The sequence below is a fragment of the Chiloscyllium plagiosum genome, unplaced genomic scaffold (genome assembly GCF_037043375.1).
Source record: "Chiloscyllium plagiosum isolate Xiang-an unplaced genomic scaffold, Cpla_swu_hap1 HiC_scaffold_21, whole genome shotgun sequence".
Classification (NCBI taxonomy): Eukaryota; Metazoa; Chordata; class Chondrichthyes; order Orectolobiformes; family Hemiscylliidae; genus Chiloscyllium; species Chiloscyllium plagiosum.
In genome coordinates, this window is record NW_028270159.1 from 5,015,556 (window position 1) to 5,038,840 (window position 23,285).

Here is a 23,285-nt window from a genome sequence, read left to right on the forward strand (position 1 = left end):
CATTAGTTTTGCTCATGCTGAGTATCGGGTCCTTAGTTCTGGTGAGTTGTTGCCTGAGGGTGGCTGTTGGTTTGTGTGCTGTTATGAGTCCTAGTGGTCGCAGTAGTCCGGCTGTCAGTTCTGAAATGCTCCTGATGTATGTTAGTGTGGCTAGTCCTTTGGGTTGCGGCATGTCCTCATTCCGTTGTCTTTCTCTTAGGCATCTGTTGATGAAATTGCGCGGGTATCCGTTTTTGGCGAATACCTTGTACAGGTGTTCCTCTTCCTCTTTTTGCAGTTCTGGTGTACTGCAGTGTGTTGTGGCCCTTTTGAATAGTGTCCTGATGCAGCTTCGTTTGTGTATGTTGGGGTGGTTACTTTCATAGTTTAGGACTTGGTCTGTGTGTGTGGCTTTCCTGTATACCCTTGTAGTGAATTCTCCGTTCGGTGTTCTCTGTACCATCACGTCTAGGAATGGGAGTTGGCTATCCTTTTCTTCTTCTCTCGTGAATCGGATTCCTGTTAGTGTGGCGTTGATGATCCGGTGTGTTTTCTCTATTTCTGTGTTTTTAATGATTACAAAGGAGTTATCAACATATCTGACCCAGAGTTTGGGTTGAATTTGTGGTAAGACTGTTTGTTCTAACCTTTGCATTACTGCTTCTGCTATGAGTCCAGAGATCGGTGAGCCCATGGGTGTTCCGTTGATTTGTTCGTATATCTGGTTGTTGAATGTGAAGTGTGTTGTGAGGCACAAGTCCAGTAGTTTAAGGATGCCGTCTTTGTTGATAGGTTCAACGTCCTGTTGTCTGTTCTGTATATACAGCAGGTTGGCTGTTGTTTCTCTGGCTAGGGTTTTGTCAATAGAGGTGAACAGTGCCGTTACATCGAATGAGCCCTAGGTGAATCCTAGGTGATTCCTGAGAATCCTAGGTGATTGTGAAAGGATTTACAGTCTATGCATTTGGAGAGGCAAAGAATGATTCGGGATAGTCAGCATGGTTCTGTGCAAAGGAAAATTGTCTCAAATTTGATGTGACTTTTTAAGAGGAAGTAACCAAGAACATTGTGGGCAGAGTGGTGGATGTTGTGTACTTGGACTTTAGTAAAGCCTTTGACAAGGTTCCGTATGATAAACTAATTAGTTAAGTTTGGCCAATTGGATACAATATTGACTTGACAGCAGGAGACACTGACGGTAGTTTTTTGGACTGGAGACCTGTGACCAGCATTCCACAGGGATTGGTGTTGGGTCCACTTTTGTTTGTCACTTATATATAAATTATTTAGATGAGAATAGAGAAAGCATGGTTAGTAAGTTTGCAGGTGACAGCAAAACTGGTGGTATAGTAGACAATGATGAATGTTAGCTAAGATTACAAAGCGATTTTGGTCAGTTGGATCAATGAGTTGAATGGCAGATGGAATTTAATTTGCACAAATGTGATGTACTGTATTTCGGTAAAAGAAACAAGGGCAGGACTTATACAATTTAAAAGTAGGGCATTGGGCAGTGTTGTAGAACAGAGAGACTAGGGGGTTCAGGTTTATAATTCTTTGTCTACATGTGTCGCAAACTTCAGTCTGATTAAGAAGGCATTTAGCATGCTGACCTTCATTGCTCAGTCCTTTGAGTATGAGAGTTGGGATGTCATATTGAGGTTGTACAGGACATTGATGATGCCTCTTCTGGAGTCCTGGTTGGACCAAACAGTCCGTTTCTGTGCTGCACGACTCTACGACATAGATTGATAGACAAGGTATCCAGAGGGAAATCAGACATTTCTTTTGACGCAGTGAGTTGTTGTCGTCTGGAATGCATTACCTCAAAGGTTAGTGAAAGATTAAATTGGAGTTTTAAAGTGAAATTGGATAAATATTTGAAAATGAGAAATTTGCAAGGAAAGAGCAGGAAATGGGGTTAATTTGGATACCTCTTTCAGAGAACCAACACACACACAATGGGTGAATGGCCACCTACTGTATATATTGATACACTGAACTATATTTGTAGGAATGGTTGTGTCCTTGGGGAGTGAATGGACAACGACTACGCAATGGCCAGCATGAAACCAGGTCTCCCTGTGGGCAGTACTGCCTCAGCTGCATCAAAGCAGGACAATCGAAAGAAATTGAAGAGGAGGAGGAGGTTCTGGGCCAAGGAAACAGTGAGGACCAAAAAAAACACTGGGTCAGTACTGCCTCCTAGAGTTGCTGTGGAGTACTCCACCAACTGGAAGACGCTCAGTCAGGTAAGGTTTAAATAAAGGAAGATATGTCTGTCTGAAAGAAAATCTTTAAAGATTAAGGTGAAAATTTGTGTTTGATGTGATGCTGGATATTGCTGAAGACGATGCAGCTTCTGTGGAGAGAGAACAATATTGCAGCCTCTTAACATGAGATGCAAACTCTACCTTTCCCTTTACAAGGTTGCTGCCTGACATTATCAGTGTTTCCTGCATGTACTGTTTTTTCGATGGTATTCTGCCTGGACTGAACACTCTGAGCTGGCTCAGGGGGTTTCACTGGTACTCATTTTGTCAAAAGCTAATGTAAACTGTAAGAAACTTTGGCTAACTCATTTCATTGGAACGAGCAATTGTCCTGTGTTTGAACCTGGGCACTTGGTCCTCCAGGGTGGGAGGTTATTAACAAAGTTCAGGTGATTTAGGACAGATGATTTTTTTTTCCCTGAGAATTGACAGATTTTTGGGACTGGCTGCTTCAGAAGGCTGTGCCGTTGAGTGTGCCAGCAGGTGGATAGAGGGAATCAAAGATTCTTAGGGCTAGATGGGACTGTGAAATTTGAAACAGATTAGCCATGATCTTATTGAGTGATAGAGCAAGGTTGAAGAGCTGAATGGCCTGCTCCTGCAGATGTTTGGATGTTGTTGCCTTTCCCTTACATTGTCCCCACATTGTCCCTCATTAATCTATTACAGAGATATTGGTTGCCTTAACTCTGTCTGGGGCCACAGTTGGAACTATTTTAAGATCAATTTTCAGGATGTGGGAGTCGCTGGTAAGGCTTGCAGTTATTGCTGATTCCTGGATACCGTGGGAATGTGGTCTTTGTCCTCCTTCTCAAATTTTCAATCGTGGATCCACACAAACAGGATGGTTTGTTGAACTCCCCAGAAAGCAGTTAATTTTTAAACATAACACAAAAGCAGCAGACTCCAGATGCAGGAAATCCGAAATAAAATCTGATACTCCTGTCAGGTAGCATCACTGGAGAGAATCAGTTAATATTTCAGATTGATGATGGATGGTAAGCATGTTGGTTGGAGCAGGAGCACACTGTGTAAGGTGAGTGGGATAGAAGTGTACAAAGGATGGACAGTTTACAATAAGATGTGAACCTGGGTGAAAGGCGTTTTAGTCACAGCTGAATGGATACGACAGCATGTGGGGTGTGTGGGGCCTATGAGGTAATAGGAGAAGTAAATACATAACTCTTGCCAAGCTCCGATGCTGCTGGTGGATCCTGAAATGCAGCTTGCCTCTTACACCTGCTGGGTAATAAAAGGCTGAAATCCATCATGATCTCCTTAGAGTCATAGAGATGTACAGCATGGAATCAGACTCTCTGGTCCAACTCGTCCATGTTTACCAGATATCTTAAACTAATCTAGTCCCATTTGCCAGCACTTGGCCCATATCCCTCCAAACCCTTCCTATTCATATACCCATCCAGATGCCTTTCAAATGTTGTAACTGTACCATCCTCCACCACTTCCTCTGGCAGCTCATTCCATACATGCACCACTCTCTGCATGAAAATGTTGCCCCTAAAGTCCCGTCTAAATCCTTCCCCATCCACCTTAAACCGATGCCGTCTAGTTTTGAAGACCCCACCCCAGAGAAAATACCTTGTCTATTCACCCTATCCATGCCCCACACGATTTTATAAATTTCTATAAGATCACCCCTCAGACTATTCAGCCAAAGGGTCATGACATTTAAGGCTGTGGATCTAGTCCAGGAAGGAATCCATGTTTCAATAGAGTCACACTTTGTGCTTCTAAACTCCAAAACGACAGGCCCACCTATTCAGCTTTTCATAAGATCCACCCCCAGGATCAACCCAGCGTGCCTTTTCTGAGCTGTCTTCAAAGCCAGTGCATCTTTTCTTAGATAAGTGGAATAAAACTGGTTAACAATAGGGGGGTAGGTCTGATGGGATGTTTTTTGGAGGGTTGGTTAGACCCGATGGGCTGAATGGCCTGCTTCTGAACTTTAGGGATTCTATGATATTCTATGATTCACTCATTCTTATTAAGGGCTGTTATTTCAATCAGCTGATGAGTAAGGCAACTAATGCCAAGAAAGTTCCGGAAAGTAAATCCAAGATCCGATTGAAAGAGGACACATTGACTGTGGGAAAGGAGAATCACCAAGGAATTAAACCAGAGAAAGGTGCAGAAAGCAATACCCAGCCGGACTCTCAAGCTACACATGTTGTGCAGAAAGGAAAGAGGTTGAAACCTGATGAAAGCACCGCCCAGGGAACACAGCAGAGCACCAGAAAGAGAACAAGGAACAGCCAGGAGTCTGCAGAAGAACGTACTTCTGGGAGAAAAAAACAAACCAAGATTGAACCAGAAACTGAGAACCAGACGGAGTAAGTTTGTGGGAAGTTTCCCTCATCATTCCCTCCACCCTCCACTTTACTGCAGAATCCTGTTTGAGCTGAGCTGGTTGTGATTAAGCAGAACTGTTTAAAATTCTGTAGGGATGGAATAGAATAAATAACAACAGTGCATAATGTTTTCAATGATTCAGTGATATGTATGCTTTATGCAGGTCATCAAGTCAGTCTGTTTGGCTAATCTCTATTTCAAGATCTTTGGGCTGTTTCAGCTTATAATTATTTCCTGAAGCCACATTAGTGTAGTAGGTTATTTAATGTTCTCAGCCTCTCGGCTCTGGTCTGGAGTTAGGGGCTGGTTGTTAGTTGTTAGAATCTGAATTAAGTGAAAATAGTCGCTCCTTGCTCGAGTCCAGAATGACAGCAGTTGCCAACACTAAACTAACACTCGGGTTTTCATCTCCGGTTTGTGAAGCTGCAGTTCTGGGCCCAACCCATCTTCTGCTGCTTCATCAGTGATCTTCCCTCCACCATAAGGTTAGAAGCTGAGATGTTCACCAGTGATTGCAGTGTTCAGCATTATTTGTGACTCTTCAGACACTGAAGCAGTCCATCTCCAAATGCAACAAGATTTGGACAATATCCAGGCTTCAGCTGACAACTAGCAAGTTATTCCAATACCACACAAATGGCAGGTTATGATCATCTCCAACAAGAGTGAATGTAACAATTACCCCATGACATTTAATGGTGTTACCATCACTGAGTCCTATGGTATCAACATTCTGAGAGTTACTATTGACCAGAAACTCAACTGGATTTCCCATGTAAATTCAGTGACTACATGAGCAGGTCAGAGGCTGGGAATACTGCCTTGAGTAACTCTCCTCCTGACTCCCCAAAGCCTGTCCACCATCTACAAGGCACAGGTCAGGAGTGGGATGGAATACTCCTCAATTGCTGGGTGGGTGCAGCTCCAACAACCTCAAGAAGCTTGGCACCAACCAAGACAAAGCAGCCACTTGATTGGCACCACATCCACAAACATCCACTCCCTCCACCACCGAAGCTCAGTGGTAGCAGTGTGTGCTCTCTACACGATACACTGCAGAAATTCACCAAATAATCTTAGACAACATCTTCCAAACCCATGACCAGAAAATCAAGGGCAGCAGATACGTAGGAACACTACCCCTTACATGTTTCCCTCTGAGCCATTCATCAGCCTGACTTGAAAATATATCACCATTCCTTCAGTGTTAGAGGATAAAATCCTGGAATTCCCTTTCTAAAGGCATTGTGAGTTTTACCAAATGAACTGCAGAAGTTCAAGAAGGCATCTCGCTACCTCGAGGGGAATTACGATTGGGCAATAAATGCTGGCCCAACAAATGAAGTCCAATTCTCCTGATAAATTTTAAAACCTTGTTGAGATATCTCTGCATATCCATTTCTGGCCATTCAGTATCCCCAGTTCTAGTTACCCATCTAGGAGCATAAGTTTCATTAGCATCCTGGATCATAAGCTCTAGATGCACTATTGCTTTCTCTGCCTTTACTGTGCTTCTGTATTGCTTTGTCTCAGCTTTTGTCTATCTGACCTATTAAACTGCTTATATGACTTTTCTTTCGGAGGTGTGGTATTGCTTGATGACACTTTGATGAATTGCCTTGCATGTTTTACTGTCTTAAAGATGCTGTATAAATACAAAACATTGAAATGTTGTTTCATCTGTAACAGCTACTTCAGGTAGTGGGGTTAGTGTATTATACTTCAATGCAGGATCAGAATCCAGTGCGGTTTTCTGTTACTTTCAATGCACCTTCTTTACTCTCTGTTCTCCAACAGGCCTGATATCTGGTTTGATGATGTTGACCCAGATGACATAGAAGCTGCAATGGGGCCTGAAGCTGCACGTGTTGCTCGACAGCAGATAGCACAAACAACAGGAAAGCCACACACTGCAGAACCAAGCTTGGAAAAGGTGCTGGTTAAAGATGGAGCCTTCCAGGGGTAGGTAGTCAGCAATTGCAGTTCATTAGTTAACTGACAGCTGTACTAATGGGGACAGGTTAAAGGGAGCTTTACTCCATATCTAACCCCATGCAGTATCTGTCCTGGGAGTGTTTGATGGGGATGGTGTAGAGAGAGCTTTACTCCGTGTCTAACCCCATGCAGTACCTGTCCTGGAACTGTTTGATGGGGATGGTGTGGAAACAATGAAATTAGGATTAGGAGTAGACTGTTCAGCCATTCGGTCTTGCTGCTCCATTCTTTATGATAATGGCTGATCTTCCAACTCAATAACCTGCCCTGCTTCTTCCCTCTTTAACCCTTGGTGCTACATCCAACTGCTCTTTGAGGCCAAAACACAATATTTTCAACCGCGCTCTGTGGTAGTGAATTCCACAGGCTCCCCACTCTCCGCGGAAGACATTTCTCCTCCTTTTCAGTCCTAGATGATTTACCCCATATTCTTCCACTGTGACCCCCTGGTTCTGGACTTCTGTGCCTTCAGGAATATCCTTCCTGCATCTCCCCTGTCTAGATCTGTTAGAAGTTTGTAAATTTCTATTAGATTTTCCCCATCTCCTTCTGAACTCCAAGAAATATAATCCTAACTGATCCAACCTCTCCTGATGCATCAGTCCTGCCATCCCAGGGATCAGGCTGGCAAACCTTTGCTGCACAACCTCTTGAGCAAGAACATCCTTCCCCAGATAAGGACACAGTACTCCAGGTGTGGTCTCACTAATGCTCTGTACAATTGCAGCAGCTGTCCCTGCTCCTGTACTCAAATCCTCTTGCTATGAAGGCCAACATACTATTTGCCTTCTTTACTATGTGCTGTACCTGCACACTTCATCTCAATAACTGGTGTACAAGGCTCTTAGCATAATCCTCTCACTGTTCATAGCCATTCAAATCATAATCTGCCTTCCTGTTTTGGTTACCAAAGTGGATACTCTCTCATTTTTTATCCACATTATTCTGCACCTGCCAATCACACTGCATCCTCCTCACAGCTCACCCTTCCACCCAGCTTTGTGTCACCTGCAGATTTTGAGATATTATGTATCATTCCCACATTTAAATCATTAACATATATTGTGAATGGCTGGGTCCTAGCACTGATATCTGCAGTAACCCACTAGTCAGTATCTGCCATTCAAAAAAAGACCTGTTTCCTGTCTGCTAAGCAATTTTCTGCCCATTCAATATGCTATCCCCATTCCAAGAGCTTTGATATTACAGGAGACTTTGTCAAAAATCCAGATAAACTACATCCACTGGCTCAGCCCTGATCAGCCATGTTCATTGCATCCTCGAAGAATTCCAGTAGACTTGTTAAGCATGATTTCCCTTTCATAAATCCATGCTGGCTCTCTCTCTGATCCTGCCATTGTTTTCCAAGTAAAAAAAAGAAAGAATTGCATGTGCTTCAGTTCTGAGGAATGGTCACTGGACCCAAAACGTTAACTGATTTCTCTTCACAAATACTGCCAGACCTGCTGAGCTTTTCCAGCAATTTTGGTTTTTGCTACTGTTTTCCAAGTGCTTTCTGTTAAAACTTTTGAAATGGATTCTAACATTTTCCCCATTACTGACATCCGGCCGACTGGTCTATAATTCCAATTTTCTGTCTACCTCCTCTTTTTAAAATAGGGGGGTTCCCTGAGCTACCCATTCAATCCATAGGAACTGTTTCAGTCTAAGAACCTTGGAAGACTATTTCTAGGGCCACTTCCTTAAATATACTGGGACATCGATTATCAGGTCCAGTTTTCAATCTCATCAATTTCCCCAACACCATTTTCCTTCTAATTTTGATTTCCTTCTGTTCCGTCCTCTCACTAAACCATGTTCCCCAACATTTTTGATATGTTGATTTTCCTCCCCTTTGAACTCAGAACCAAAGTATGTGTTTAGTTGGTCAGCCATTTTGTTGTTCCTATTGTAAGTTTCAATTTCTGACTGTAAGGGGACCTACATTTGTCTTCAGTATTTTTCTGTTCATGTACCTGTAGGAATGTTTACAGTCAGTTTTTATGTTCCTTGCAAGCTACTTTTCTTAATCAATTCTCATGTCCTCTTTTATTGAATTCTAAACTGCTCCCAATTCTCAGGTTTATTTTCCCCAACTAAGTTGTATGCCTCTTCCTTGGATCTAATACTGTATCTACTAAACCTGGAAGCCAGTGCCTGGCAACCTTTCTCATTTAGACAGGAATGAACAATTGTTACAATTCACCCATGTGTTCTTTGAATATTTGCCATTGCCTTTCCACTGTCATTCCTTTATGTAACGTTCCCCAAACTATCGTAGCCAACTCGTGCCTTGTAACACGTAGTTTCCTTTATTTAGATTCTGGTCTGAATTACATCACTCTCCATCTCGATGAAGAATTGTATAATATTATGGTCACTCATCCTCCGGTAGCCTCCCACAACTAGATCAAAGGTAAAAGTGGGTACTGCAGGTGCTGGAGATTAGTGTCGAGATTAGAGTGGTGCTGGAAAAGCACTGGAAAAACCTGATGAAGGGCTTTTGCCTGAAATGTCGATTTTCCTGCTCCTCGGATGCTGCCTGACCTGTTGTGCTTTTCCAGCACCACTCTAATCTTGACTCTCACTAGATCGCCCATTCTTCCTTTTTCATTACACAATACACAGGCAGAATTGCCTGTTCTATAGTCAGTTCATCAACGTATTGGTCCAGGAAAACCATCCTGTATACACTCCAGGAATTCTTCCTCTATGGTATGGTTATTAATTTTATTTGGCCAATCTTTATGCAAAATAAAGTCACCCATAATTACAGATGTTCCTTTATTGCGTGCATCTCTAATTTTCAGTTTAATGCCATTCCCCACATCACCCCTACGGTATGGGGGTTGTATCCAACCCCCACTCATGTTTTTTGTCCCTTGGTATTTCTCACCTTTACCACACAGAGTCCACATCATCAGAAATAAAGATCCTTCCTCACTTAATCTCCTGTCTAACTAACAATGCAAACTCACTGGATTTTCCTTTGTTGTCTGTTCTTCCGAAATACAGAATACCCCTGGATAGTCAGCTTCCATCCCTGGTCACTGTGCAGCCATGGCTCTGTAATCTTGACAATATTATACCTGTTTTAATCTATTTTCACAATTAATTCATCCAGTTTATTGCGAATGTCCATACGTCAGTGCCCAAAGCCTTCAGGCTTGACTTTCAGCATTACCTGTCTCACTCCAATTATTTTACATGGTATCGCTGTTTGATCCTAGCCCTTGATTTCTCTGCCAATCACTTTCCTTATTCCCCATTTCTGTCTTTTCTTGTCTTTGATTCCCCTTCCTCTGACTCCATGCATAGGTTCCCATACCCCTCCCATTTTAGTTTGAAGCCTTCCAAGCTACTGCAGCAAATACTCCTCTTAGGGCACCAGTCCCAGACCTACCCAGGTCTAACCCAGGAGCTTTACTCGCTATCTAATCCTGTGCGGTTCCTGTGCCGGGAGTGTTTGATGAAGACAGCGTGGAGAGGCTCAGCTTTCAGTTTAAGTGTAGAAGGAGCTTTATTATGTATGTAACCCCATACTGGTTGAGCCCAGGTTTGTAGCGATAAGACATTGGGTTTAGTTTTACTTAGGTGCTGCTGTTCTTTGTGACTGGGACTTTAAGGACTGTGTCTATCTGTCTGTCTGGATAAACTGTGCTGGCTGTTTTCAGACTCACCAAAGCAGTGGCAATGGACTGTGAGATGGTTGGCGTGGGTTCAGATAAAGTGGACAGCATCCTTGCCCGTGTATCTATTGTGAACCAATTTGGAAAATGCATTTATGACAAATATGTGAAACCAACAGAAAAGGTGACGGATTACAGGACCTGGGTCAGTGGAGTACGACCAGCTGACATGAAGAATGGTGAGCTGTCTTTCTGAATCTTTATACCTGGTTTTAAATAATTTATGCAAAACTTTCAAACAAGATTTTGGTGAGGGGCATTGGAAAGGAGATCAGTGAATAAATAAGTTAACAAATTAGCAAACATGCCAGAACAGCCTGGAATTTTGGAGACATTACAGCAGGGAAACCTTTTGGGCCATGAATCTGGTCAGTATTTATCCTGCACTCCCCAAAGCCATATCCACAAGACACCAGTCAGGAGTGTGATGGAATACTCCCCACTTGCCTGGATGGGTGCAACTGCAACAACACTCCAAACCTGACACTATCTAGGACACAGTAGCCTTCTTGATTGGCACCACATTGACTCTTTCCACAACTGATGCTCATTAGCAGCAGTGTGTACCATCTACAAGGAGCACTGTTGAAATTCACCAAGGTTCCTGAAGACAGGATCTTCCAAACCCATGATTGTTTAAATCTGAAAGGACTAGGGCAGTAGATATGTGGGAACACCAACCACTGCACATTTCCCTCACCAAGCCACTCCCCATCTGGACGTGGAAATACATACATTTCTTCAGTATATCTGGGTCACAGTCCTGGAATTCCTCCCCCAGTGGTATTGTGGATCTACTACAGTGCATGGCTTTCAGCTCAAGAAAGCAGATCACAGCTGCTTTAAGGGTAATTAGAGAGGGGCTATAAACGCTGGCCCAGCCAGTGACACCCACATCCCAGGAGAGGGCAGAAACAACAGACCATGTCTGTTTTAATTGCTGAACCATTAGTGGCCATTCTTACAGCTGCCTGACCCCTGACCTCTAGAATACCCTCCATCAAAAATTCTGCCTCTCTTTCCTCCTTTTAAGACACCGATTAGTAACTATTTTGTGACCAAACTTTAATCTCGACTCCTGGGGTGGTATCCTAGTGTCTGGTTATGTGTCTTGTGTCTAATTTTAATACTACTACCTTGGGATATTTTACTAAAAGTGCTGTGTAGTTATTGTTTGTCAAGTGATCAAAATACACAGTAGCCTTATTCCTCCGTAAGGAGAAGGAAGGAGCAAGTGCTGGGATTTGTGGAATGAGAAAATAAATTGAAATTAAAATGAAGCTTTCCACCTGTCAAATCTGAGGTTTGTAAAGTTTGTGACAAAATGTTTAAAAGGGGAATCAAAAAAGGTTATAAAGTTGAGGTAGTCTGAAAGAAATCAGTCAAGGAACAGAAGGGGAAGTAGTAAAAGATTTTATAAAATGTCTGTGAAGGTATAGGGTTATAAATGGAAGGAATAACTGGAAAGATAATTGAGTCTATGCTTTTGACACTCAGAACAGATAATGGCATAAAAGGGTGTGAGGAGATTTAGGCAGTTTAGGGGGGATAACTCCAGACTAGGTAAAAAAAAATAAGATCCCACATCGACACTGTCAGCAGCATGGTCAGGAAGTCATGTAACAGTAACTATTAATATTCAACTTTTCGTAAAGAACTGTCCTATCTGTATCAAAGTTAGTTGTGTTTCTCTCTCCGCAGTGCTGACATGTTGAGTATTTCCAGCACTTTCCATTTTTGTTTTCCAGCATCTGCAATATTTGAACTTGCAGAATGTGAGTCTTTACCCCGTGTGTGTATTTGAAACTGATTTGACTGTTTTTGATCTGGTTTGGACTTTTGTTTAGGTGAAGACTTTAAAGTTGTGCAGAGGGAGGTTGCAGAAATCTTGGAAGGCAGAGTGTTAGTTGGTCATGCTGTCCACAACGATCTCAAGGTCAGTACCAACAGTCCTTTGCTGTGTGGTTCAGTGTTTAGCAAGGTAACAGGGGGAGCTCAGGGTAATTCCTTTCCAGAGTAAAATTTGTAAAATACAGTCAAATAACCTTCAAAGTATTTTTTTAATAACCCAATCCCTTTCTCAGCTAAAGGATTCTCGGTTGATACCACAATAAAATATTGTTTTGGAACCCATTGGAAATAGGAGCTGGAGTAGGCAATTCACTTCAGTCACGTCTAATCACCCACCTCCCTGCCAAATTTCCTCACTATTTCTTAATACTATCAGAATTAAAACTCAATAACTGAGCTTCCACAGACTTAAAGGGCAGAGAATTTCAAAGATACAGCACCATAAGACATAGGAGCAGAAAGTAGGCCATATCCACAAGACACCAGTCAGGAGTGTGATGGAATACTCCCCACTTGCCTGGATGGGTGCAACTCCAACAACACTCAAAACCTGACACTATTAGGACACAGTAGCCTTCTCGATTGCTCTGCTATTCAACCATGGCTGATAAGTTTCTCAACCCTATTCTCTTGCCTTCTCCCAATTACTCTTGATCCCCTGAATAATCAAGAACCATTGATCTCTGGCTTAAATATAGTTAATGCCCTGGCCTCCACAGCCTCCTGTGGCATTGAATTCCAAACATTCCCCACTCTCTGACTGAAGAAGTTTCTCCTTATCTCCGTTCTAAAGAATTCCCCTTTACTCAAAGGCTGTGCCCTCAGGTCCTAGCTTCTCCTGCTAATGGAAACATTTTTCCAACGTCCACTCTGTTCAGGCCTTTCAGTATTCTGTAAGTTTTAATAAGATCCCTCCCTCATCTTCCAAAACTCCATCCAGTATTGACCCAGAGTCCTCAAACTTTCCTCGTATGTTAAGCCTTTCATTGGAATTAGAATTAGATTCCCTACATTGTGGAAACAGGCCTCTCGGCCCAACAGGTCCATACTAACCCTCCAAAGAGTAATCCATTCAGACCCATTCCCCTACCCTATATTTACCCCTGACTAATGCACCTAACCAACACATTCCTGAACACTATGGGCAATTTAGCATGGCCAATTCACCTGCACCTGCACATCTTTGGATTGTGGGAGGAAACCGGAGCACCCGGAGGAAACCCACGCAGACACTGGGAGAACGTGCAAACTCCACACGGACAGTCGCCCTGAGACTGGAATTGAATCCAGGTCCCTGGCGCTGTGAGGCAGCAGGGCTAACCACTGAGCCACTGTGCTGCCCTTCGTTCCTGGGATCATTTTAATGAACCTCCGCTGGACTCGCTCCCGGGCCAGTATATCCTTCCTGAGATATGGGGCTCAAAATTGCTCTCAATATTCTAAATGTGGTCTGACCAGAGCCTTTTAAAGCTTCAGAAGTATATCCCTCTTTGAAATTCTAGTTCTGTTGAAATAGAGTCCAACCTTGTATTTGCCTTCCTAACTACTGACTCAACCTGCAAGTTAACCTTCAGAGAATCCTGGACTAAGACTCCCGAGACCCTATGCACTTCAGATTTCTTAATCTTTTCCCCATTAGAAAATAGTCTATGCCTCTATTCTTCCTACCAAAGTGCAGGACCTCGCACTTCCTACCTCCTCGATGCTACCTGTCCCTCCACGTATCTTTGTATCATCTGCAACCTTCGCCAGAATGCCTCATTTCCTTTATCTAGATTGTTAATGTATAAAGTTAAAAGTTGTGGTCCCAACACTGTCCTTAGCGGAACACCATTTGTCAGCGGCTGCCTTCCTGAAAAGGACCCTTTTATTCCACTCACCGCTTTCTGCCGGACAGCCAGACTTGCATCCATACTAGCACATTGCCAGTGACACCATCGGCTCTTAGCAGCCTCCCGCGCAGCATATTATCAAAGACCCTCTGAAAGTCCAGGTAGATAATATGTATGAGCTCTCCTTGGTGTAACTACTCATTACCTCCTCAAAGAATTCCTACAGACTTGTCAGGCATGATCTCCCCTTGATGAAACCATGCTGACTTGGCTCTATTTTACCATGCACTTTCAAATATTCAGAAACCTCATCCTTCACAATGAACTCCAAACTCTTACGAATGACCAAGGTCAGGCTAATAGCTCTATAATTTCCCATCTGTTGCCTCACACCCTTCTTAAACAGGAGGACTACATTAGCAATTTTCCAGTCCTCTGGAACCCTCCCTGGAAGATCACTACTAAAGCCTTCACTATCTCTTCAGCTATCTCCTTCAGAACTCTTGGGTGTAGTCCATCTGGTCCAGGTGATTTATCCACTTTCAGACCTTTCTGTTTCTCAAGCACCTTCTCCTTGATGAAGGCGACCATACTCACCTCTGCCCTCCAACTCTCTTGAATGTTTGGGATATTACTCATGTTTTCCCCCATGAAGACTGACACCAAGTATTGGTCCAGGTCCTCCCCCCATTTCTTGTTCGCTGTTACTACTCCTACAGTGACATTTTCCAGCAGCTGACTGCAACTTTTGCCTCTCTTGTACCCTTTATATATCTAAAGGAACTCTTGCAATTTTTTTTTTAGTTTGCCCTCATATTTAATCTTCTCCCTCCTTTATTTCTGTTTTAGTTATCCTCGGTTGGTCTTTGTAAGCTTCCCAATCCTCCGGCTCCCCCTTAACCTTCACCGCATTATATGCTTTTCCATTTGCTTTTGTGCTGTCCTGACTTCCCTGGTCAGCCGTGGTCGCCTCATCTTCCCTGGTCGCCTCATCTTCCCTGGTCAGCCGTGGTCGCCTCATCTTCCCTGGTCAGCCGTGGTCGCCTCATCTTCCCTGGTCGCCTCATCTTCCCTGGTCGCCTCATCTTCCCTGGTCAGCCGTGGTCACCTCATCTTCCCTGGTCAGCCGTGGTCGCCTCATCTTCCCTGGTCGCCTCATCTTCCCTGGTCAGCCGTGGTCACCTCATCTTCCCTGGTCAGCCGTGGTCGCCTCATCTTCCCTGGTCGCCTCATCTTCCCTGGTCGCCTCATCTTCCCTGGTCGCCTCATCTTCCCTGGTCGCCTCATCTTCCCTGGTCAGCCGTGGTCGCCTCATCTTCCCTTGAGTATGCTTCTTTTTCCTTGGGATGAATCTCTGCTGTGTCTTCCAAATTATTCCCGGAATAATGGCGGCACGGTGACTCCGTGGTTAGCACTGCTGCCTCACAGCACCAGGTACCCGGGTTCGATTCCAGCCTCGGGCGACTTCTGTGTGGAGTTTGCACATTCTCCCCGTGTCTGCGTGGGTTTCCCCTGGATGCTCCTGTTTCCTCTCACAGTCCAAAGATATGCAGGTTCGGGTGAATTGGCCATGCTAAATTGCCCGTAGTGTTAGGTACATTACTCAGGGGTATATAAAGGGTAGAGCAATGGGTCTGGGTGGGTTACTCTTCGGAGGATCGGTTTGGACTTGTTGGGCAGAAGGGCCTGTTTCCATACTGTTGGGAATCTAATCTTTTAAAAAAAAAAACTCCTGTCATTGCTGCTCCACTGTCTTTCCTGCTCGGCTCCTCTTCCAGTCATTCCTACCCAACTCCTCCCTCATGCCTCTGTAGTTGCCTTTATTCAAATGTAATACTGTTACATCTGATTCCAGCTTCTCCCATACAAACTGCAGCATAAATTCTATCATGTTATGATCACTGCCCCCTAAGGGTTCCTTCACCTTAAGCTCCCTTATCAAGTCTGCCTCATTGCACGACACTAAATCCAGTATTGCCTGTTCCCTAGTGGACTTCACCACAAGCTGCTCAAAACAAAACCATCTCGTAGACATTCCACAAATTCCCTTTTCTGTGATTCACTGCCACCCTGATTTTCCCAGTCCACCTGCATGTTGAAATCCCCATGATCGCTGTAACCTTGCCTTACTTATACCAGGAAACAGAACAGGTGTGTATCTTTTGTCCCACATCCTAACTACAGTTTGGAGGCCTGTACATAACTCCCATTATGGGTTTCCTTTACCTTTGTGGTTCCTCAATTCTATCCACACAGATAGGGTCAGATGATGTACAATGTCATTTCTCACTATCGACTTAATTTCATTTCTTACTAATAAGGCAACCCCATCCTCACTTTCCACCTGCCTGCCTTTTCGATAAGATGTATATCCTTGGATATTTAGCTTCTAGTTCTGATAACCTTGCAAACATGTCTCTGTGATGCCCACCACATCATACCTGCCAATCTCAAACTGTGCAACAAGCTCATTTACCTTATTCCTTATACTGTGTGCATTCATATACAACACCGTCCCTGTTCTCAGTGTCATCCCTTTATCCAATGTGCTCGGAGTTAGATTCCTAAGCCTTTCCAAATACTCTGTCCTATTTTGTGTTCTGGAGACTTTAATAACCCCTCCTGAGATCTCCATTCTTTTCATTTCTTTTTCCCATGCGGTTGAATCCACCCCCACAGATGTTAACCTGCTGCTTTGTTTCCCATTCGCCGTAATCCTCCTTGGAGTTTTACCTTTCCCTTTCCCTCTGACTTTCGTTTTAAAGTCCTGTTGACCATCCCACCCTTTCACAGGAGAAGAACATCCTCATCTCTGTCTAAAAAGGCCTATATCCTGAGACTCTGCTACCTGGTTCTGGGCTCACCATATATCCTGTCACACCGTGTGACGATCTTATACATTTCAGTAAGATCCTGTCTCATTGTTCAAAACTCTTAAGAAATACAAATCTAATCTCTTCAATCTTTCCTCATAAGGCAAACCTGCCATCTCAATGGATGAGTTTGGTGAATTTCCACTGCACTCTGTAGCAAATGCATTTTCCCTGAGATGAGACCAAAACTGTACAAAATACCTGTCATGTTACCTTTCTGACATGGATGTTCTTGAGTCTCTGGGTGGGTAAGTATGTTCAGGATATCAGAAGTAAGGTTTTACTGATCCACTGCTTCCAATTCCTGTCCTTCGGCACAAAGCAGCCAACCAGCTTATCATAGTGAATAGACATGTGAAAGAGAATTCAAGGGGTTTGAACCCTCGTAAAGAGAGAAATGGAATTAATTTATTGGGGTTTATCCTATTTATCGTAAATTGGTGAAAATTGATCAGTCTCAATGACATTGACACTGTTATTGAGGGAGTGTGTCCTTGAACAAAATCTTTACTTTAGGAAAAGTGGCAAAGGGGTGGTGTTTGGGTGGGAGTGTGGTGGGGGGGGGTGTAGAAATCAGCATTTGTGCAGCCAGTTTCTCTCTGTCTCACCACAGTTTGTCCCATCCCTCCAACAGGTTCTGACTCAGCAATGCATGGGGTCCATACATGGATAATGACCATTCTCTGATAACCTGATGCAAGTGTCTGGGTCTCTGCAGTAGAAAATTAAAGCAGTGTGGTGTCACTGGACTAATAACCTAGAGAACATGAATTCATATTCTACTTGAGGTAGTGGAATTTGAATTCTTTTTAAAATAAAAATCTGGGATTGGTAAAATTGGCTGCAAAACTGTCAAATTGCTGTAAAACTCCCAACTAGTCGCTAACATCCTTTTGGGAAGGAAGTCTTGTCTTTACCTGTTTGAGGCTCTGGATTCATGTTTGTGTCTTATGCTGATGGAAGACTCAAACTCGGTTCACTTAGTTCAGACCCGAACACAAAATTTGTCACTCTCCATGTCAACGCTGCTTTGTCATTGGTTTGTCAAGCCTTTCTAAATCACTCTTCAATTGCTTAGGTCTGCAAACCGCAGAACACATATTTTAATATAAATATTAATGTCAAAGAGTACTACTGAAAGGAGTAAGCTATACAGGCAGCAGCTGCTTGCATTTGTCACTGTGCTAATTAATTGTTGTCTAATTGCCACAGATTCTGTTCCTGGACCATCCAAAGAAGAACATTCGTGACACACAAAAATACAAACCTTTCAAAACAGCCGTCAGAGTAAGTAAAGTGACGTTTGAATTTGTCTATCACCACTGCTTATTGAACATGATCAGAGTGAAGCAGCACTGTTGTTGGTTGTTAAATGTGCCTGTCACCTGATTGGAAATTTATTTCGTCACTCAGTGACAGAATCAAGCCACCTTTCTTTTTTAACACATTCTTTCATGGAATGTCAGCATCACTGGCAAGGCCACCATTTGTTGCCCACCCTAATTGCCCTTCGACTGTGTCTCTTTCTCAGACAACAGTTCAGAATCCACCCTAATGTTCTTTTAGGGAAGGAATCTGCCCTCGTTACATGTGACTCCAGACCCACAGCAATGTGGTTGATTCTGAGCTGCCCTCTTAGCAATGGACAATGCTAAGTGATGCCCTCATCCCATGAATATATGTTTAAAAAAAAATTACTGGAGTCACACACAGATTTCTTTCCCATAGAAGCATCAGTAAAGCAGATGGGCTTTTACAACAATCCATAAAGTGACCACCATTAGACTTGCTTTTAATTCAGCCTGTTCAGAAATGTTATCACATGCCTCTGGAGCAGGTGGGACGTGAACTCGGGCCTCTTTCCTCAGAGCCATGGACGCTACCACTATACCGCAAGAGCCCTTTCTAAATTTCAGATTTGTTAATTAAATTTAAATTCCACCAGCTTTTATTGTGGGATTTGAACCCAGGACCACAGAGCATTCATTAATCTCAGTCTCTGGGTTACTAATCCAAAGGTGGGAGAAACAGGACCACTCTATCAAAACTATCCCTTAGGTCCAAATCCTGGGTAGTCCATTGGCTTTGTAACATTCTTGGCCATTAATAACACGCGCAGCCACCTCTTCACAGCACAGACACAGACCATGCAGTCCAACGTGTTCATTCACAATAAGCCCCAGCTGCTCATTATGTAAACCCATTAGAAGGATGGCCTTCTATTCTTTACTCCCTCAAAAGTAAAACTCCAACCAATCTTTAACTTTCTCCTGAATGCATCCATAGTAGCTCATTGGTGTAACAAGGTGAGGTCAGCCACACTGTGTGGTTGTTCAGGAACCTGATTACAGGTTCCACAATAGAGATTATGAAGAAAGGTTCATGAATTGAGTGCACAGCCTTCCCTGCTTGTAGTGTACAACTTTGTTGTTAGGAATAGCACCGTTAAGCACCCATGATTTTTGTACAGGTTTGAATAAGGATGATTGGGAGCATTTTTTCTGTTTTTCCAGGTCAGACCATATTAAACAGTCCATTTATTATTCGTTTCTATACATTACCTTTGTTTCTATAAATTACCTTTTTGTTTCTATAAATTACCTTTGTTTCTATAAATTATTCAGTTTTCTTTTTTCTCCGTAGTGTGGCCGTCCTTCCCTCAAGCATTTGTGTAGTCAGGTCCTAAAGGTCAAAGTTCAGGAGTCCGAACATTCCTCGGTGAGTGTTCATTGAGAATTTTATCATTCACTGTGATAGAGAAATTCTGCAACAATTATACCCACTGTGTTCGGACTGTTATTGGAACTGCTGAATATCCAATAGGCTGTCAGGTTTTGTTTACTCTTGAAATATCAAACTGTCTCAACTAAGTGGACAAGGTCCCACATGGGAAACTGATAAAGAAAATAAAAGCTCATGAGATTTAGGAAAACTTGGCAAAACAAATCTAAATTTGACTTAGTGATAGGAGATGTTGGGTGGTGGTAGCAGGCTGTTTGTGTGATTGAAGCCCAGTGTGCTGCGGTCTACCATAGTGATCAGTACTGGGTCCCTTACTGTTTACAGCGTGTAAAGTGAAACTATGGGAAAGCTGATAAATTTGCAGATGACACAACTGGGCAGTTGGCAATGAGGAGGTAGGTGTTAGATTGTAGGAAATTATAAACAGATTAGGCAAATCAATGGTAGGAGCATGTAATTTAATCCTAGTAAATGTGATGTATTTTTGGAGGAAGAAATAAGGTAGAGAAGTATTCAAGGAATGGCAAAGACACTAAGAAACTCAGTAGAACAGAGGGATATGAGGGAGCTTGTCCACAGATCCCTCAAGGTGGCAGGACAGAGTAATAGAGTAGTTAAGAAGGAATAAGGACACTTGCCTTTATTAGTCATGGCATAGATTACAAGAGCAGAGAGGTTATGTTGGAGTTGTACAGCACTTTGGTTAGGCCACTACTAGAGTACTGTGTGCAGTTCTGGTCACCGCACTACAGGATGGATGTGATTACACTGGATGGGGTGCAGAGGCGATTTCGCCAGGATGTTGTCTGGAGTGGAGCATTGCAGCAACAAGGGGAGGCTGGATAAGCTCAGGCTGTTTTCTTTTGAGCAGAGAAGATTGAGGGTGAACTTGATAGAGGTATATACAATTGAGAGGCATAAACAGGGTGAATAGAAATCGGTTGTTCCCCTTGCCTGAAGGGTCAATAACAAGCAGCATAATCTTAAAGTGCAAGGCAGGAGGTTGAGGAAACACTTCACCCAGAGGGTGGTGGGGCCTGGAATGCCTTGCCTGGGACGTGAGTTGAGATGGGAAACCTCAATCTTTTAAAAAGTGCTTGAACATTCAAAGCTTTGGGTCTAGTGTGGGAAAGTGGGACGAGTGTACGTAGTGGCATATTTTCGGTAGTATGGACTTGATGGGCCAAAGGGTCTCTCCTGATCATATAAGTTGCCTCCTTGTCATCTTTATGTTCTCTACTGCCTTAAGTGGGTCGCAGTCCCACACACACCCACTCTCACTGGGGTGCGGTTCCCACACACACTGACTCTCACGGGTACGTCTCCCACACACGCTGACTCTCACTGTGGTACAGCTCCCACACACACTGACTCTCACTGTGGTACAGCTCCCACACACACTGACTCTCACTGGGGTACAGCTCCCACACACACTGACTCTCACTGTGGTACAGCTCCCACACACACTGACTCTCACTGTGGTACAGCTCCCACACACACTAACTCTCACTGGGGTACAGCTCCCACACACACTGACTCTCACTGTGGTACAGCTCCCACACACACTAACTCTCACTGGGGTACAGTCCCACACACACTGACTCTCACTGGGGTACAGTCCCACACGCACTGACTCTCACTGGGGTACAGCTCCCACATGCACTGACTCTCACTGGGGTGCAGCTCCCACACACACTAACTCTCACTGGGGTACAGCTCCCACACACACTGACTCTCACTGTGGTACAGCTCCCACACACACTAACTCTCACTGGGGTACAGCTCCCACACACACTGACTCTCACTGGGGTACAGCCCCACACACACTGACACTCACTGGGGTACAGTCCCACACACGCTGACTCTCACTGGGGTACAGCTCCCACACACACTGACACTCACTGGGGTACAGTCCCACACACGCTGACTTCTGACTGCTGAGCTGCTTGTTGGTGCTGATCATATCTGGGCATGAACGTGGAGAGGTTCTCAGCCAGACTTGCTGCTTGTGATCTATGTGCGATGAGGACAGAAAATCTAATGCTGATGCATCCCCTGGCATGGTGGCTGTTTTGTTAAACTGAAGGAGAGTCTGCACTGGTAGAACCTGTGCCCAGCAAGAGGCAAGTGAAAATGAGATTTGTACATCAGTTTGAACAAACCAGGCTTGGCACCACTACCCACCTAACTGTGTTTTCTTTCCTTTGTTCTTGCTCTATAGGTACAGGATGCACAGGCAACAATGAGACTTTATACACTGGTGAGGCAGAAGTGGGAAGCTGAGGTGAAGGCAAAGTACAGAACAAAGAAACAAGTGGTGAAGGTGGAGAAACCAAACCTTGAAGCTAAATGTAAGAAACTTGTCAGAAAGTGATACTGAGTGAACAGTGATGCTTCCCATCCACCCAAAACCGGGTGATCTGTGAAAGGTCTGCCCTCTCACCAACATTACAGATGAAGACTCTGGTGTGAGGTGGCACTTGTATTTTTGCTGTTACTGCTGTCAGTTGAGTGTTGTAGCTCAGTAGCTAATGTTCAGCAGGCTGATTATTCACTGGTAACATGGCATCTGGGTGATATCGTACAGTAATCAATCCTGTAACAGAACTTGGACTGAATTTGTTTACTTTTCTTCTTGCTTGAGTTTTAACTTGTAAGATGTGTACTTTTCTTGTTATTCTAGCTCTGATGATCTACAAAAATAAAATGTCTCTAGAATTATCACTGAATATGAACTAAATCAGTGATCAGAAGAACAGAATATCTTCCATACACAGAGTGAACTTCAAACACTCCCAGTACAGGGACAGCACGGAGTTAGATGTGGAGTGAAGCTCCATCGACACAGCAGCCACAATCGCTCGCTTTTATTCTGATTAAATTCTATATTTCTCTTCAGTCACTCATACTAATAGATTGTGTTCTGGATTCTGATTTATCCACTGTGGACAGCTGTTTTCAAATCTTCACAGCCATGAAAATCAAACTGGATGTACCAAGAAATTAATAATTTAATGGCATGCAGTGGTGAATATAAACAGGATGGTCAGGAAGTTGAGTCGACCTGTCCCACTCCTTTGCTTCACTTAAAAGGGCTGATACCAAGTAGCACGGAGATTTTCCCATTGCCTTCTCTGGCGAAATAAATGAACTGGTGATGAATAAAGGGGATGATTTTAACTCTACCTACACTCCTCTGGAACAGATTTAGAATATACTTCACTTGATATTTTTATGGACCCAGTGGGACTCGCCCTAGCTGCTTCAATCCAAATGAGCTTGAATCAAGATGTGTTTAACAGGAAAAAGGTCAGTGTTGTAAACAGATTCTCTGACATGGGTGGCATGGTGACTCAGAGGTTAGCATTGCTGCCTTATAATAGGTTCACTTGCAACTTTGGGTGACTGTGGAGTTTGTACATTGTCTCTGTGTCTGTGTAGGTTTCCAGCCACTCATCAAACACGCATAGATTAGGTGGATTTAGGGTGTAGGTTTGCTTGCTGAGCTGTAGGTTTGATATCCATAGGTTGGATATCAAACCTACAGCTCAGTGAGCGAACCTAGACCCTAAACCTCAACCTGAGCTACAAACCTTGCAAAAATTAGGTGGATTAGCCATGTTAAATTAGCTATCGTGTGCAAAGGGTTTAGAGGGATGAGTCAAATGCTGGCAAATGGGA

At 43.5% G+C, this 23,285-nt stretch overlaps 1 protein-coding gene across 1 annotated transcript; it reads left to right on the forward strand.

Moving 5' to 3' along the window:
- Positions 1-492: 492 nt before the first annotated feature.
- rexo4 (RNA exonuclease 4) lies at positions 493-22,516 on the forward strand. Its single transcript, XM_087998152.1, is given in 10 exon segments — positions 493-1,811; positions 1,994-2,231; positions 4,281-4,603; positions 6,420-6,584; positions 10,292-10,485; positions 12,154-12,242; positions 18,075-18,149; positions 19,506-19,580; positions 21,826-21,913; positions 21,916-22,516. Coding segments are annotated over 9 exon segments (1,254 nt in total). The 5' UTR covers positions 493-1,811; positions 1,994-2,018; the 3' UTR covers positions 21,948-22,516.
- Positions 22,517-23,285: the final 769 nt, after the last annotated feature.